Here is a 15516-nt window from a genome sequence, read left to right as displayed (position 1 = left end):
AACTACACAGACCACAGTCAGAACTACACAGACCACAGTCAGAACTACACAGACCATACAGTCAGAACTACACAGACCACAGTCAGAACTACACAGACCATACAGTCAGAACTACACAGACCACAGTCAGAACTACACAGACCACAGTCAGAACTACACAGACTACAGTCAGAACTACACAGACCACAGTCAGAACTACACAGACCACAGTCAGAACTACACAGACCACAGTCAGAACTACACAGACCACAGTCAGAACTACACAGACCATACAGTCAGAACTACACAGACCATACAGTCAGAACTACACAGAACCGACATTACAGTCAGAACTACACAGACCATAGAGTCAGACCAGACAGTCAGACCTACACAGACCAGAGTCAGAACTACACAGACCATACAGTCAGAACTACACAGACCACAGTCAGAACTACACAGACCACAGTCAGAACTACACAGACCACAGTCAGAACTACACAGACCATACAGTCAGAACTACACAGACCACAGTCAGAACTACACAGACCACAGTCAGAACTACACAGACCTTACAGTCAGAACTACACAGACCACAGTCAGAACTACACAGAACCGACATTACAGTCAGAACTACACAGACCATACAGTCAGAACTACACAGACCACAGTCAGAACTACACAGACCTTACAGTCAGAACTACACAGACCACAGTCAGAACTACACAGACCACAGTCAGAACTACACAGACCACAGTCAGAACTACACAGACCTTACAGTCAGAACTACACAGACCATACAGTCAGAACTACACAGACCACAGTCAGAACTACACAGACCACAGTCAGAACTACACAGACCATACAGTCAGAACTACACAGACCATACAGTCAGAACTACACAGACCACAGTCAGAACTACACAGACCACAGTCAGAACTACACAGACCATACAGTCAGAACTACACAGACCACAGTCAGAACTACACAGACCATACAGTCAGAACTACACAGAACCGACATTACAGTCAGAACTACACAGACCATACAGTCAGACCAGACAGTCCGACCTACACAGACCAGAGAGTCATAGACGTTGTGTTGTTCTGACCTGGTCATGAAGCCCGTCCCGTCCTGCTGTCCGGCTGACTGGAAGCTGCCGCGTCCCTCGTCCTGGTGCTGCTTCCCCAGTTCCCCCAGTACCGGGCTGACCCCCAGCACCAGCAGAGCACAGCGGTGGACCACAGAGTTACAGGCCGCTGTGTACAGGTCCTGTCCCTCAGGCAGCCCCGTACAGCCGTCTCTCCCGTGATGCTCCTCCTGGGATGTCGAGGCCTCCGCCTCCCCTGGTAACAATAACACACTGTTAATATAGACAGGGTAGCCTAGTGGTTAAAGCGTTGGACTAGTAACCGAAAGGTTGCAAGTTCTAATCCCCGAGCTGACAAGGTATAAATCTGTCGTTCTGCCCCTGAACAGGCAGTTAACCCACTGTTCCTAGGCCATCATTGAAAATAAGAATTTGTTCTTAACTGACTTGCCTAGTTAAATAAAGGTAAAAAAAAAAAAAAATTTACTGGAGGAGAAAAGGCGCGCTTGCTTCAGCTGTCCAAAACTATCAGTCTGAAGAACGATGAACATTTAGAGTGGATTGTAGCAAGCATATATAATCAATAATACATGAGATATTTTAAAGTGCTTTTATAAAACCTCAATCGAAAGGTATTTTACAATAAGCAACCACACATTACAACAGTACAAACCCATACGCTACAACCATACAAAACCATACAAAACCATACATTACAACCATACAAACCATACATTACAACCATACAAAACCATACATTACAACCATACAAAACCATACATTACAACCATACAAAACCATACAAACCATACATTACAACCATACAAAACCATACATTACAACCATACAAAACCATACATTACAACCATACAAAACCATACATTACAACCATACAAAACCATACATTACAACCATACAAACCATACATTACAACCATACAAACCATACATTACAACCATACAAAACCATACATTACAACCATACAAACCATACATTACAACAATACAAAACCATACATTACAACAGTACAAAACCATACATTACAACCATACAAACCATACATTACAACCATACAAACCCATACGCTACAACCATACAAAACCATACATTACAACCATACAAACCATACATTACAACCATACAAAACCATACATTACAACCATACAAAACCATACATTACAACCATACAAAACCATACATTACAACCACACAAAACCATACATTACAACCATACAAAACCATACATTACAATCATACAAACCATACATTACAACCATACAAAACCATACATTACAACCATACAAAACCATACATTACAACCATACCAAACCATACGTTACAACCATACAAAACCATACAAAACCATACATTACAACCATACAAACCATACAATACAACCATACAAAACCATACATTACAACCATACATTACAACCATACAAACCATACAAAACCATACATTACAACCATACAAAACAACCATACAAACCATACATTACAACCATACAAAACCATACATTACAACCATACAAAACCATACATTACAACCATACAAAACCATACATTACAACCACACAAAACCATACATTACATCCATACAAAACCATACATTACAATCATACAAACCATACATTACAACCATACAAAACCATACATTACAACCATACAAAACCATACATTACAACCATACCAAACCATACGTTACAACCATACAAAACCATACAAAACCATACATTACAACCATACAAACCATACAATACAACCATACAAACCATACATTACAACCATACAAACCATACAAAACCATACATTACAACCATACAAAACCATACATTACAACCATACAAAACCATACGTTACAACCATACAAACCATACATTACAACCATACAAAACCATACATTACAACCATACAAACCATACATTACAACCATACAAAACCATACAAACCATACAAAACCACACATTACAACCATACAAAACCATACATTACAACCATACAAAACCATACATTACAACCATTCAAAACCATACGTTACAACCATACAAAACCATACGTTACAACCATACAAAACCATACATTACAACCATACAAACCATACATTACAACCATACAAACCATACATTACAACCATTCAAAACCATATGTTACAACCATAAAAAAACATACATTACAACCATACAAAACCATACATTACAACCATACAAAACCATACATTACAACCATACAAAACCATACATTACAACCATTCAAAACCATATGTTACAACCATACAAAACCATACATTACAACCATACAAAACCACACATTACAACCATACAAAACCATACGTTAAACAACAACAACAGCAAACTACAAACTGCAGGTCACTTGGATAAAAGTATCTGCTAAATGGCAGTTACATATTATATTATACTGAAATAACCTGGCCCACCTCATAGTTACATATTATATTATACTGAAATAACCTGGCCCACCTCCTCATAGTTACATATTATATTATACTGAAATAACCTCCCCACCTCCTCATAGTTACATATTATATTATACTGAAATAACCTGGCCCTCCTCATAGTTACATATTATATTATACTGAAATAACCTGCCCCACCTCCTCATAGTTACATATTATATTATACTGAAATAACCTCCCCACCTCCTCATAGTTACATATTATATTATACTGAAATAACCTGGCCCACCTCCTCATAGTTACATATTATATTATACTGAAATAACCTGGCCCACCTCCTCATAGTTACATATTATATTATACTGAAATAACCTGCCCACCTCATAGTTACATATTATATTATACTGAAATAGCCTCCCCACCTCCTCATAGTTACATATTATATTATACTGAAATAACCTGGCCCACCTCCTCATAGTTACATATTATATTATACTGAAATAACCTCCCCACCTCCTCATAGTTACATATTATATTATACTGAAATAACCTGCCCACCTCCTCATAGTTACATATTATATTATACTGAAATAACCTGGCCCACCTCCTCATAGTTACATATTATATTATACTGAAATAACCTGGCCCACCTCCTCATAGTTACATATTATATTATACTGAAATAACCTGCCCACCTCCTCATAGTTACATATTATATTATACTGAAATAACCTGCCCACCTCCTCATAGTTACATATTATATTATACTGAAATAACCTGGCCCTCCTCATAGTTACATATTATATTATACTGAAATAACCTGCCCCACCTCCTCATAGTTACATATTATATTATACTGAAATAACCTCACCACCTCCTCATAGTTACATATTATATTATACTGAAATAACCTGCCCACCTCCTCATAGTTACATATTATATTATACTGAAATAACCTGGCCCACCTCCTCATAGTTACATATTATATTATACTGAAATAACCTGCCCCACCTCCTCATAGTTACATATTATATTATACTGAAATAACCTCCCCACCTCCTCATAGTTACATATTATATTATACTGAAATAACCTGCCCCACCTCATAGTTACATATTATATTATACTGAAATAACCTCCCCCACCTCCTCATAGTTACATATTATATTATACTGAAATAACCTCCCCACCTCCTCATAGTTACATATTATATTATACTGAAATAACCTGCCCCACCTCCTCATAGTTACATATTATATTATACTGAAATAACCTCCCCACCTCCTCATAGTTACATATTATATTATACTGAAATAACCTGGCCCACCTCATAGTTACATATTATATTATACTGAAATAACCTTCCCACCTCCTCATAGTTACATATTATATTATACTGAAATAACCTGCCCCACCTCATTGTTACATATTATATTATACTGAAATAACCTCCCCCACCTCCTCATAGTTACATATTATATTATACTGAAATAACCTGCCCACCTCATAGTTACATATTATATTATACTGAAATAACCTCCGCCCACCTCATAGTTACATATTATATTATACTGAAATAACCTGGCCCACCTCCTCATAGTTACATATTATATTATACTGAAATAACCTGCCCACCTCCTCATAGTTACATATTATATTATACTGAAATAACCTGGCCCTCCTCATAGTTACATATTATATTATACTGAAATAACCTGCCCCACCTCCTCATAGTTACATATTATATTATACTGAAATAACCTCCCCACCTCCTCATAGTTACATATTATATTATACTGAAATAACCTGCCCACCTCCTCATAGTTACATATTATATTATACTGAAATAACCTGGCCCACCTCCTCATAGTTACATATTATATTATACTGAAATAACCTGGCACACCTCCTCATAGTTACATATTATATTATACTGAAATAACCTGCCCACCTCCTCATAGTTACATATTATATTATACTGAAATAACCTGGCCCTCCTCATAGTTACATATTATATTATACTGAAATAACCTGCCCCACCTCCTCATAGTTACATATTATATTATACTGAAATAACCTGCCCACCTCCTCATAGTTACATATTATATTATACTGAAATAACCTGGCCCACCTCCTCATAGTTACATATTATATTATACTGAAATAACCTGCCCACCTCCTCATAGTTACATATTATATTATACTGAAATAACCTGGCCCACCTCCTCATAGTTACATATTATATTATACTGAAATAACCTGCCCCACCTCCTCATAGTTACATATTATATTATACTGAAATAACCTCCCCACCTCCTCATAGTTACATATTATATTATACTGAAATAACCTGCCCCACCTCATAGTTACATATTATATTATACTGAAATAACCTCCCCCACCTCCTCATAGTTACATATTATATTATACTGAAATAACCTCCCCACCTCCTCATAGTTACATATTATATTATACTGAAATAACCTGCCCCACCTCCTCATAGTTACATATTATATTATACTGAAATAACCTCCCCACCTCCTCATAGTTACATATTATATTATACTGAAATAACCTGGCCCACCTCATAGTTACATATTATATTATACTGAAATAACCTTCCCACCTCCTCATAGTTACATATTATATTATACTGAAATAACCTGCCCCACCTCATAGTTACATATTATATTATACTGAAATAACCTCCCCACCTCCTCATAGTTACATATTATATTATACTGAAATAACCTCCCCACCTCCTCATAGTTACATATTATATTATACTGAAATAACCTGCCCCACCTCCTCATAGTTACATATTATATTATACTGAAATAACCTGCCCACCTCCTCATAGTTACATATTATATTATACTGAAATAACCTCCCCCACCTCCTCATAGTTACATATTATATTATACTGAAATAACCTCCCCACCTCCTCATAGTTACATATTATATTATACTGAAATAACCTCCCCACCTCCTCATAGTTACATATTATATTATACTGAAATAACCTGCCCCACCTCCTCATAGTTACATATTATATTATACTGAAATAACCTCCCCACCTCCTCATAGTTACATATTATATTATACTGAAATAACCTCACCACCTCATAGTTACATATTATATTATACTGAAATAACCTCCCCCACCTACTCATAGTTACATATTATATCATACTGAAATAACCTCCCCACCTCCTCATAGTTACATATTATATTATACTGAAATAACCTCCCCACCTCCTCATAGTTACATATTATATTATACTGAAATAACCTGCCCCACCTCATAGTTACATATTATATTATACTGAAATAACCTGCCCACCTCCTCATAGTTACATATTATATTATACTGAAATAACCTCCCCACCACCTCATAGTTACATATTATATTATACTGAAATAACCTTCCCACCTCCTCATAGTTACCTATTATATTATACTGAAATAACCTGGCCCACCTCCTCATAGTTACATATTATATTATACTGAAATAACCTGCCCCACCTCCTCATAGTTACATATTATATTATACTGAAATAACCTGGCCCACCTCCTCATAGTTACATATTATATTATACTGAAATAACCTGGCCCGCCTCCTCATAGTTACATATTATATTATACTGAAATAACCTGGCCCACCTCCTCATAGTTACATATTATATTATACTGAAATAACCTGCCCCACCTCCTCATAGTTACATATTATATTATACTGAAATAACCTCCCACCTCATAGTTACATATTATATTATACTGAAATAACCTCCCCACCTCCTCATAGTTACATATTATATTATACTGAAATAACCAGGCCCACCTCCTCATAGTTACATATTATATTATACTGAAATAACCTCCCCACCTCCTCATAGTTACATATTATATTATACTGAAATAACCTGGCCCACCTCCTCATAGTTACATATTATATTATACTGAAATAACCTGGCCCACCTCCTCATAGTTACATATTATATTATACTGAAATAACCTGGCCCACCTCCTCATAGTTACATATTATATTATACTGAAATAACCTGGCCCACCTCCTCATAGTTACATATTATATTATACTGAAATAACCTGGCCCTCCTCATAGTTACATATTATATTATACTGAAATAACCTGGCCCACCTCCTCATAGTTACATATTATATTATACTGAAATAACCTTCCACCTCCTCATAGTTACATATTATATTATACTGAAATAACCTTCCCACCTCCTCATAGTTACATATTATATTATACTGAAATAACCTCCCCACCTCCTCATAGTTACATATTATATTATACTGAAATAACCTGGCCCACCTCCTCATAGTTACATATTATATTATACTGAAATAACCTGGCCCACCTCCTCATAGTTACATATTATATTATACTGAAATAACCTGCCCACCACCTCATAGTTACATATTATATTATATTATACTGAAATAACCTGGCCCACCTCCTCATAGTTACATATTATATTATACTGAAATAACCTGGCCCACCTCCTCATAGTTACATATTATATTATACTGAAATAACCTGGCCCACCTCCTCATAGTTACATATTATATTATACTGAAATAACCTGGCCCACCTCCTCATAGTTACATATTATATTATACTGAAATAACCTGGCCCACCTCCTCATAGTTACATATTATATTATACTGAAATAACCTGCCCACCTCCTCATAGTTACATATTATATTATACTGAAATAACCTGCCCACCTCCTCATAGTTACATATTATATTATACTGAAATAACCTGGCCCACCTCCTCATAGCTACATATTATATTATACTGAAATAACCTGGCCCACCTCCTCATAGTTACATATTATATTATACTGAAATAACCTCCCCCACCTCCTCATAGTTACATATTATATTATACTGAAATAACCTGGCCCACCTCCTCATAGTTACATATTATATTATACTGAAATAACCTGGCCCACCTCCTCATAGTTACATATTATATTATACTGAAATAACCTGGCCCACCTCCTCATAGTTACATATTATATTATACTGAAATAACCTCCCCACCTCCTCATAGTTACATATTATATTATACTGAAATAACCTGGCCCACCTCCTCATAGTTACATATTATATTATACTGAAATAACCTGGCCCACCTCCTCATAGTTACATATTATATTATACTGAAATAACCTCCCCACCTCCTCATAGTTACATATTATATTATACTGAAATAACCTCCCCACCACCACCCCTTCTTTTCCATCTCCCCCTCCTCCTCCTCCTCCTCCCCTTACCTCCCCCTCCTCCTTCCCTCCCCCTCCTCCCCTTCCCTCCCCCTCCTTCCCTCCCCCTCCTCCTTCCCTCCCCCTCCTTCCCTCCCCCTCCTCCTTCCCTCCCCCTCCCCCCTTCCCTCCCCCCCCTCCTTCCCTCCCCCTCCTCCTTCCCTCCCCCTCCCCCCTCCCCCCTTCCCTCCTCCTCCCCTTCCCTCCTCCTCCTTCCCTCCCCCGCCTCCTCCCCCTCCTCCTCCTTCCCTCCTCCTCCTTCCCTCCCCCGCCTCCTCCCCCTCCTCCTCCTTCCCTCCTCCTCCTCCTCCTTCCCTCCCCCGCCTCCTCCCCTCCTCCTCCTTCCCTCCTCCTCCTCCTCCTTCCCTTACCTCCCCCTCCTCCTCTGGTTCCTCCTGAGGTCAGGCCTACCCCGGCGCTGCTGCTGGCCCTCTCCCTCCCCCTCCTCCTCCCCCTCCTCCTCCTCCTCCCCTTCCCTCCCCCACCTCCTCCCCCTCCTCCTCCTTCCCTCCTCCTCCTTCCCTTACCTCCCCCTCCTCCTCTGGTTCCTCCTGAGGTCAGGCCTCCCCCGGCGCTGCTGCTGGCCCTCTCCCTCTCTCGGCTCCTCGCCGCCTCCCGCGCTGAGAGGAAACATTGAAAGATTTCTGTGCCGTGCGACAGACAGACACAGAGAGACATCACACAGGGCGCTGGGTTAAAAGGGAAGCTGTGTGGCGAACCACACCGTGGCGTAGGTCAATGAGGCTCTAACCCAGGCTAGTCCTGCCACACCGTGGCGTAGGTCAATGAGGCTCTAACCCAGGCTAGTCCTGCCACACCGTGGCGTAGGTCAATGAGGCTCTAACCCAGGCTAGTCCTGCCACACCGTGGCGTAGGTCAATGAGGCTCTAACCCAGGCTAGTCCTGCCACACCGTGGCGTAGGTCAATGAGGCTCTAACCCAGGCTAGTCCTGCCACACCGTGGCGTAGGTCAATGAGGCTCTAACCCAGGCTAGTCCTGCCACACCGTGGCGTAGGTCAATGAGGCTCTAACCCAGGCTAGTCCTGCCACACCGTGGCGTAGGTCAATGAGGCTCTAACCCAGGCTAGTCCTGCCAGACTACAGTAAGATTCATTCAAGGCTGTACAACCCAGGCTAGTCCTGCCAGACTACAGTAAGACTCATTCAAGGCTGTACAACCCAGGCTAGTCCTGCCAGACTACAGTAAGGCTCATTCAAGGCTGTACAACCCAGGTCCCCTTGTCCTATTCCCTGTACCTTTGTCCTATTCCCTGAACCTGTGTCCTATCCCTGTACATTTGTCCTATCCCTGTACCTTTGTCCTATTCCCTGTACCTGTGTCCTATCCCTGTACCTTTGTCCTATTCCCTGTACCTGTGTCCTATCCCTGTACATTTGTCCTATTCCCTGTACCTTTGTCCTATCCCTGTACCTTTGTCCTATTCCCTGTACCTTTGTCCTATTCCCTGTACCTGTGTCCTATCCCTGTACCTTTGTCCTATTCCCTGTACCTTTGTCCTATCCCTGTACCTTTGTCCTATTCCCTGTACCTTTGTCCTATCCCTGTACCTTTGTCCTATTCCTTGTACCTTTGTCCTATCCCTGTACCTTGTCCTATCCCTGTACCTTTGTCCTATCCCTGTACCTTTGTCCTATCCCTGTACCTTTGTCCTATTCCCTGTACCTTTGTCCTATTCCCTGTACCTTTGTCCTATCCCTGTACCTTTGTCCTATTCCCTGTACCTTTGTCCTATTCCCTGTACCTTTGTCCTATTCCCTGTACCTTTGTCCTATTCCCTGTACCTGTGTCCTATCCCTGTACCTTTGTCCTATTCCCTGTACCTTTGTCCTATCCCTGTACCTTTGTCCTATTCCTTGTACCTTTGTCCTATCCCTGTACCTTTGTCCTATCCCTGTACCTTTGTCCTATCCCTGTACCTTTGTCCTATTCCCTGTACCTTTGTCCTATTCCCTGTACCTTTGTCCTATCCCTGTACCTTTGTCCTATTCCCTGTACCTTTGTCCTATCCATGTACCTTTGTCCTATCCCTGTACCTTTGTCCTATCCCTGTACCTTTGTCCTATCCCTGTACCTTTGTCCTATTCTCTGTACCTTTGTAGTATCCCTGTACCTTTGTCCTAATCCCTGTACCTTTGTCTTATCCCTGTACCTTTGTCCTATTCCCTGTACCTTTGTCCTAATCCCTGTACCTATCCCTGTACCTGTGTCCTATCCCTGTACCTGTGTCCTATCCCTGTACCTGTGTCCTATCCCTGTATCTTTGTCCTATTCCCTGTACCTATCCCTGTACCTTTGTCCTATCCCTGTACCTTTGTCCTATCCCTGTACCTTTGTCCTATTCCCCGTACTGTTGTCCTAATCCCTGTACCTATCCCTGTACATTTGTCCTATCCCTGTACCTTTGTCCTATCCCTGTACCTTTGTCCTATCCCTGTACCTTTGTCCTATTCCCTGTACCGTTGTCCTATCCCTGTACCTTTGTCCTATTCCCTGTACCTGTGTCCTATCCCTGTACCTTTGTCCTATTCCCTGTACATTTGTCCTATCCCTGTACCTTTGTCCTATTCCCTGTACCTTTGTCCTATCCCTGTACCTTTGTCCTATTCCTTGTACCTTTGTCCTATCCCTGTACCTTTGTCCTATCCCTGTACCTTTGTCCTATCCCTGTACCTTTGTCCTATCCCTGTACCTTTGTCCTATTCCCTGTACCTTTGTCCTATTCCCTGTACCTTTGTCCTATCCCTGTACCTTTGTCCTATTCCCTGTACCTTTGTCCTATTCCCTGTACCTTTGTCCTATTCCCTGTACCTGTGTCCTATCCCTGTACCTTTGTCCTATTCCTTGTACCTTTGTCCTATCCCTGTACCTTTGTCCTATCCCTGTACCTTTGTCCTATCCCTGTACCTTTGTCCTATTCCCTGTACCTTTGTCCTATTCCCTGTACCTTTGTCCTATCCATGTACCTTTGTCCTATCCCTGTACCTTTGTCCTATCCCTGTACCTATCCCTGTACCTTTGTCCTATCCCTGTACCTTTGTCCTATCCCTGTACCTTTGTCCTATTCTCTGTACCTTTGTAGTATCCCTGTACCTTTGTCCTAATCCCTGTACCTTTGTCTTATCCCTGTACCTTTGTCCTATTCCCTGTACCTTTGTCCTAATCCCTGTACCTATCCCTGTACCTGTGTCCTATCCCTGTACCTGTGTCCTATCCCTGTACCTGTGTCCTATCCCTGTATCTTTGTCCTATTCCCTGTACCGTTGTCCTAATCCCTGTACCTATCCCTGTACATTTGTCCTATCCCTGTACCCTTGTCCTATCCCTGTACCTTTGTAGTATCCCTGTACCTGTGTCCTATCCCTGTACATTTGTCCTATCCCCTGTACCCTTGTCCTATCCCTGTACCTTTGTAGTATCCCTGTACCTGTGTCCTATCCCTGTACCTTTGTTCTATTCCCTGTACATTTGTCCTATTCCCTGTACCGTTGTCTGATTCCCTGGACCTTTGTCCTATCCCTGGACCTTTGTCCTATCCCTGGACCTTTGTCCTATCCCTGTACCTTTGTCCTATTCCCTGTACCTTTGTCCTATTCCCTGTACCTTTGTCCTATCCCTGTACCTTTGTCCTATTCCCTGTACCTTTGTCCTATCCCTGTACCTTTGTCCTATCCCTGTACCTTTGTCCTATCCCTGTACCTTTGTCCTATTCCTGTACCTATCCCTGTACCTTTGTCCTATTCCCTGTACCTTTGTCCTATCCCTGTACCTTCGTCCTATCCCTGTACCTTTGTCCTATTCCCTGTACCTTTGTCCTATTCTCTGTACCTTTGTCCTATTCCCTGTACCTTTGTCCTATTCCCTGTACCTTTGTCCTATTCCCTGTACATTTGTCCTATCCCTGTACCCTTGTCCTATCCCTGTACCTTTGTAGTATCCCTGTACCTGTGTCCTATCCCTGTACATTTGTCCTATCCCCTGTAGCCTTGTCCTATCCCTGTACCTTTGTAGTATCCCTGTACCTGTGTCCTATCCCTGTACCTTTGTTCTATTCCCTGTACATTTGTCCTATTCCCTGTACCGTTGTCTGATTCCCTGGACCTTTGTCCTATCCCTGGACCTTTGTCCTATCCATGTACCTTTGTCCTATCCCTGTACCTTTGTCCTATCCCTGTACCTTTGTCCTATCCCTGTACCTTTGTCCTATTCTCTGTACCTTTGTAGTATCCCTGTACCTTTGTCCTAATCCCTGTACCTTTGTCTTATCCCTGTACCTTTGTCCTATTCCCTGTACCTTTGTCCTAATCCCTGTACCTATCCCTGTACCTGTGTCCTATCCCTGTACCTGTGTCCTATCCCTGTACCTGTGTCCTATCCCTGTATCTTTGTCCTATTCCCTGTACCTATCCCTGTACCTTTGTCCTATCCCTGTACCTTTGTCCTATCCCTGTACCTTTGTCCTATTCCCCGTACTGTTGTCCTAATCCCTGTACCTATCCCTGTACATTTGTCCTATCCCTGTACCTTTGTCCTATCCCTGTACCTTTGTCCTATCCCTGTACCTTTGTCCTATTCCCTGTACCGTTGTCCTATCCCTGTACCTTTGTCCTATTCCCTGTACCTGTGTCCTATCCCTGTACCTTTGTCCTATTCCCTGTACATTTGTCCTATCCCTGTACCTTTGTCCTATTCCCTGTACCTTTGTCCTATCCCTGTACCTTTGTCCTATTCCTTGTACCTTTGTCCTATCCCTGTACCTTTGTCCTATCCCTGTACCTTTGTCCTATCCCTGTACCTTTGTCCTATCCCTGTACCTTTGTCCTATTCCCTGTACCTTTGTCCTATTCCCTGTACCTTTGTCCTATCCCTGTACCTTTGTCCTATTCCCTGTACCTTTGTCCTATTCCCTGTACCTTTGTCCTATTCCCTGTACCTTTGTCCTATTCCCTGTACCTGTGTCCTATCCCTGTACCTTTGTCCTATTCCCTGTACCTTTGTCCTATCCCTGTACCTTTGTCCTATTCCTTGTACCTTTGTCCTATCCCTGTACCTTTGTCCTATCCCTGTACCTTTGTCCTATCCCTGTACCTTTGTCCTATTCCCTGTACCTTTGTCCTATTCCCTGTACCTTTGTCCTATCCATGTACCTTTGTCCTATCCCTGTACCTTTGTCCTATCCCTGTACCTATCCCTGTACCTTTGTCCTATCCCTGTACCTTTGTCCTATCCCTGTACCTTTGTCCTATTCTCTGTACCTTTGTAGTATCCCTGTACCTTTGTCCTAATCCCTGTACCTTTGTCTTATCCCTGTACCTTTGTCCTATTCCCTGTACCTTTGTCCTAATCCCTGTACCTATCCCTGTACCTGTGTCCTATCCCTGTACCTGTGTCCTATCCCTGTACCTGTGTCCTATCCCTGTATCTTTGTCCTATTCCCTGTACCTATCCCTGTACCTTTGTCCTATCCCTGTACCTTTGTCCTATCCCTGTACCTTTGTCCTATTCCCTGTACTGTTGTCCTAATCCCTGTACCTATCCCTGTACATTTGTCCTATCCCTGTACCTTTGTCCTATCCCTGTACCTTTGTCCTATCCCTGTACCTTTGTCCTATTCCCTGTACCGTTGTCCTAATCCCTGTACCTATCCCTGTACATTTGTCCTATCCCTGTACCCTTGTCCTATCCCTGTACCTTTGTAGTATCCCTGTACCTGTGTCCTATCCCTGTACATTTGTCCTATCCCCTGTACCCTTGTCCTATCCCTGTACCTTTGTAGTATCCCTGTACCTGTGTCCTATCCCTGTACCTTTGTTCTATTCCCTGTACATTTGTCCTATTCCCTGTACCGTTGTCTGATTCCCTAGACCTTTGTCCTATCCCTGGACCTTTGTCCTATCCCTGGACCTTTGTCCTATCCCTGTACCTTTGTCCTATCCCTGTACCTTTGTCCTATCCCTGTACCTTTGTCCTATCCCTGTACCTTTGTCCTATTCCTGTACCTATCCCTGTACCTTTGTCCTATTCCCTGTACCTTCGTCCTATCCCTGTACCTTCGTCCTATCCCTGTACCTTCGTCCTATCCCTGTACTTTCGTCCTATCCCTGTACCTTTGTCCTATTCCCTGTACCTTTGTCCTATTCCCTGTACATTTGTCCTATTCCCTGTACATTTGTCCTATTCCCTGTACCTTTGTCCTATCCCTGTATCTTTGTCCTATCCCTGTACCTTTGTCCTATCCCTGTACCTTTGTCCTATCCCTGTACCTTTGTCCTATCCCTGTACCTTTGTCCTATCGCTGTACCTTTGTCCTATCCCTGTACCTGTGTCCTATCCCTGTACCTGTGTCCTATCCCTGTACCTTTGTCCTATCCCTGTACCTTTGTCCTATTCCCTGTACCTTTGTCCTATCCCTGTACCTTTGTCCTATCCCTGTACCTTTGTCCTATCCCTGTACCTTTGTCCTATCCCTGTACCTTTGTCCTATTCCCTGTACCTTTGTCCTATTCCCTGTACCTTTGTCCTATCCCTGTACCTTTGTCCTATTCCCTGTACCTTTGTCCTATCCATGTACCTTTGTCCTATCCCTGTACCTTTGTCCTATCCCTGTACCTTTGTCCTATCCCTGTACCTATCCCTGTATCTTTGTCCTATCCCTGTACCTTTGTCCTATCCCTGTACCTTTGTCCTATTCTCTGTACCTTTGTAGTATCCCTGTACC

The 15516-nt window shown here is 41.9% G+C and overlaps 1 protein-coding gene across 1 annotated transcript in view; it reads right to left on the bottom strand.

Moving 5' to 3' along the window:
- The window catches only part of herc1 (HECT and RLD domain containing E3 ubiquitin protein ligase family member 1), a 273217-nt gene that overhangs the window by 181861 nt on the left and 75840 nt on the right, over positions 1-15516 (bottom strand). The window contains exons 21-22 of the mRNA XM_064983713.1: positions 9306-9422; positions 1091-1325 (exon numbers count right to left, since the gene is read on the bottom strand). Coding sequence (XP_064839785.1) covers positions 1091-1325; positions 9306-9422 — 352 coding nt within the window. The remainder of the gene's footprint in view (positions 1-1090; positions 1326-9305; positions 9423-15516) is intronic.

Source organism: Oncorhynchus masou, chromosome 2, assembly GCF_036934945.1.
Source record: "Oncorhynchus masou masou isolate Uvic2021 chromosome 2, UVic_Omas_1.1, whole genome shotgun sequence".
In the NCBI taxonomy this organism is placed as follows: domain Eukaryota; kingdom Metazoa; phylum Chordata; class Actinopteri; order Salmoniformes; family Salmonidae; genus Oncorhynchus; species Oncorhynchus masou.
This window is presented reverse-complemented; position numbering and strand designations above follow the sequence as displayed.